Source organism: Macrobrachium nipponense, chromosome 2 (assembly GCF_015104395.2).
Source record: "Macrobrachium nipponense isolate FS-2020 chromosome 2, ASM1510439v2, whole genome shotgun sequence".
NCBI lineage: Eukaryota > Metazoa > Arthropoda > Malacostraca > Decapoda > Palaemonidae > Macrobrachium > Macrobrachium nipponense.
Genome location: NC_087201.1, coordinates 54,958,535 through 54,962,383, shown reverse-complemented (window position 1 = coordinate 54,962,383; position 3,849 = coordinate 54,958,535). Strand labels below are relative to the sequence as shown.

The 3,849-nt window shown below is 54.8% G+C and overlaps 1 protein-coding gene across 1 annotated transcript; it reads right to left on the bottom strand.

The window, feature by feature from the left end:
• Positions 1 to 360: 360 nt before the first annotated feature.
• LOC135221180 (collagen alpha-1(III) chain-like) lies at positions 361 to 1,422 on the bottom strand. Its single transcript, XM_064259003.1, has one exon. It carries the CDS (start codon positions 1,420 to 1,422, stop codon positions 361 to 363), a length of 1,062 nt encoding a protein of 353 aa, XP_064115073.1.
• Between the last annotated feature and the right edge of the window lie 2,427 nt (positions 1,423 to 3,849).

Genomic DNA, 3,849 nt, shown 5'->3' with positions numbered 1-3,849 from the left:
CTGGGAAATTGCTTTCTCGTTGTAACAGCCTATTAACGAACGAATAATGAGACCACAGGAGCTCGAAATGATTTTGTTTGAATTAGTATTTCTGATTAGGCTTCCATCATGCAGACGATCTAAAAAGTCACATTTGAAGTTATTTTACATGGTGTTTGTATGCTTCGTTCATTGTTTACCCTTGGCGCGTTCGTTTCAAGTTTGTGCGTTTCATTCTGATTAGGGCCATCGCCCACCGCCGGGTCCCGGGACGCCCGGGGGGCCGGGCCGCCCGCCCGTCCCGGCCCCGCCAGGCGGGCCGTCGCCCGCCCGTCCCGGGACGCCCAGCTGCCCGTCGCCCGCCCGGGTCCCTGGACGCCCTCATGCCGCCGTCCCGGGCCCGCCCGGTCCCGGTACTCGCCCTGCGTCGCTCTCCGTCCCGGGACGCCCGGGCGGGCCGTCGCCCGCCCGTCCCGGGAGCCGTCGGCGGGCCGTCGCGCGTCCCGGGACGCCCGGCGGGCCGTCGCCCGGCCCGTCCCGGGACGCCCGGCGGGCCGTCGCCCGCCCGTCCCGGGGCCGGCGGGCCGTCGCACGCCCGTACGGGACGCAGGCGGGCGTCGCCCGCCCGTCCCGGGACGCCCGGGGGCCGGTCGCCCGTGGGACGCGGGCGTCGCCCCCGTCCCACGCCGGCGGGCCGTCGACCCGCCCGGTCCCGGGACGCCAGGCGGGCCGTCGCCCGCCCGTCCCGGGACGCCTCGGCGGGCCGTCGCCCGCCCGTCCCGGGACGCCGGCGGGCCGTCGCCCCGACCCGTCCCGGGAGCCCGGCGGGCCGCGCCCGCCCGGTCCCGGGACGCCGGCGGGCCGTCGACCCGCCCGTCCCGGGGACGCCTGGCGGGCCGTCGCCCGCCCGTCCCGGGACGCCGGGGCCCTCCCGGCCCAGGCGGGCCGTCGAGTGGGCGGGCCGTTCCCGCCCCCGTCCCGGGACGCCAGGCGGGCCGTCGCCCGCCCGTCCCGGGACGCCTGGCGGGCCGTCGCCCCGCCCGTCCCGGGACGCCAGGCGGGCCGTCGCCCGCCCGTCCCGGGACGCCAGGCGGGCGGGTCGCCCGCGTCCCGGGACGCCAGGCGGGCCGTCGCCCGCCCGTCCCGACGCCGGTCGCCGTCGACGCCGGCGGGCCGTCGCCCGCCCAGTCCCGGGAGCCAGGCGGGCCGTCGCCCGCCCGTCCCCGGGACGCCAGGCGGGCCGTCGCCCGCCCGTCCCGGACGCCCGGCGGGCCGTCGCCCGCCCGTCCCGGGAGGCCCGGCTGGCGCCGGGGGCGTCGCCCGCCCGTCCCGGGACGCCCAGACGCGGGCCGTTCGCCCGCCCGTCCCGGGACGCCAGGCGGGCCGTCGCCCGCCCGTCCCGGGACGCCAGGCGGGCCTCGCCCGCCTGTTCCCGGGACCCATGGCGAGCTTTGCCCGCCCTCCCTATAGAGAGTAACACCTCTGCTTAACCTTAGAACCAGAATATGCCACTGAATCCTTTCAATTCTCCAGGGCCTTCTCTCAATCCTCTGCTTCTTCTCTTCGCATGCCAGAATCTTCTCTGAATCCTCTCCTTCTTATCCTTGCACTCCACAAATCTTCTCTGAAGTCTCTGCTTCTTCTTCTGACGCTCCCTGAATCTTCTCTTAATCCTCTGCTTCTCCCTGGCACTCCCCACCAATCTTTTCTCAATGTTTCCCTTCTCCTGCCCCTCCCCAATCTTCTCTCTATCCTCTGCTTCCAATCTTGCCACTCCACCAATCCTTTCATTTTCCTTTCCCTTTCACCAATCAATAAAACTCTTACAAAACGTTTTATACTTATTTCCAGATAACTTTCATTTCCTTCAACCATTAACAAACCAAACTTATTACATATAAACATCAAACCTTCCATATAGTATACTTCAAAACTTTCATCAAATACAAACCTTTACTTTTCTCAATCATAAAATCAAGTATTGCACTTCACTCTTAAAATCCATTCCAAACTAAAATCAATTCTAACACATGCATTTATCAAACAAGTCCTTTCAATTCCAGTTAAACTCCAATTATTATCTAAATAACAAAATTTGCTAAAAAAAATTCATTGTGTAAATGAAAATCGTACTTTCTAGATAAACTTTATTGATTTCAATAAAAAAAAAAAAACTTTCCATACAACAAACATCCTCAAATTTTTCACATCTGATCCCTCTTCACAAGGCCAGCTTAGACTTGGTCGCTCCATTCCTTGAACATGGACAGCTGCTCCTTCATTTTCCACTTCTCTTTCTCCACGCATCTCTAATTCCCAGGCAAACTTCTTCAACTGGCAAAACCATTTCTCCTTCGCTCCTCGCACCTCTCCAACCTCATCTTCCAACTGGTCGTTCCGTTCGCCCTGAACACCGCTCCTCCTATCCAGCCACTTGAAGCCATGATTTCCTTCCTCTACAAGGCACCTCAGCTCCTTTCTCTTCAGTTTTGCAACCTCAACTTCACAATGGAGTCCACACCTTTCCTTCCTAAGGTCTTCCACTTTCTTCTGCAGGAGCTCGAACCTGACCTCGGCGTCTTTCCTGTCCGATTAGCGTCTTTTCGGTCGCGTCTTTTCGTTTCCTGGACGAGCCTCGCCATCCGCGCCGCTTCTTCGCTCTATATTTCTGCAGGTCCTTCTCCTTCTGTCGTAGCAGTTTTTCTCTTGCCTCTCAACTTGCCAGTTTGCCTCTGGCAATTGCACTGTCGGTTCCCTTATCCTCTCACATAGGGCATCTTTGTGTAATCCATCAACTGCTCATTTCTTCTGTGTCTTGACAATCTTGTCTTCCAGCTGCTGTTTTTCTATCTTCACTTGATCCTTCTCTTCACAAACAACGTCTCACCTTCGAATAAGTGGGCCCTTTCTTGCCAGGCCTGTTCTTGCAACACCTCCTCAGTTATCTGCATCACACGAGTGCTTTCTTACTTTCCGACCGCCGCCTCTGAAATCTCTTCATTGTAGTCAAGCCTCTGTTGCAGCTCAAAAATTATCCTGTCCAAGTTCACCTGCTGCTCTCTCTGGTACTGGATGGTGTCTCGCAAGGCCGAAATTCTCTCCTTCAATTCCATTTCCTTGGGCTCTTCACCTCCATCATCAGGAATTACGAGGACCTCACCAGTCAATAGGCAGCCTATAAACAACATCACTATCCTTGCGTCACACTTCGTAAACCTCTCCGTATTTCAAACAACATCTACACAACAACGTCACACAACAGCTGCTGCCAAGGCCAGGTAAGGCCACATTTTCTTCAAACTGGAATACCCACTTCATATACTCTCCTCTATATCTCTCGCGTTTCCTTGATTTTCAATATTTTACAAGAGATATTTCGATTTATCGAAATATAGCAAGAAACATTCAGAAAGATTTTTAATCATGCCTTGTAGGTTTTATAAATTGCTGCAATTCTCTCTCTCTCTCTCTCCTCTCATCTCTCTCTCTCTCTCTCTCTCTCTCTCTCTCTCTCTCTCTCGGGATCTTTTTGCAGTAAGTATCTTTTTTGTTTGGTCTCATCGTCTTATCTATTAAAATATATTTAGGGATTTTCCTTTATTTACCTTTTTGTCTACAAGAACAACAATACTAACTACAGGCGGGCAATTGGAACTGAGCAAAAAATGACCATTTTTTTAAGCTACGTTTTATTTTTATTGAATTTAACAAAATAACTAAAAGATATCATTCTAAATGAATTAGCCGAGACATCAAGAGAAATAATATATATATATAATAATCAACTTCTCAACCATAATGATTTTCAAACACTATAGGTAAGTTTTAAGATTTTAAATTTATATCATATGGATACAAAGAAAAGGTAAA

Bases quoted from the DNA above. Each gene is read 5' to 3' on its own strand.
- LOC135221180 (XM_064259003.1), bottom strand. From the start codon at position 1,422: ATGGGTCCCGGGAACAGGCGGGCGAGGCCCGCCTGGCGTCCCGGGACG.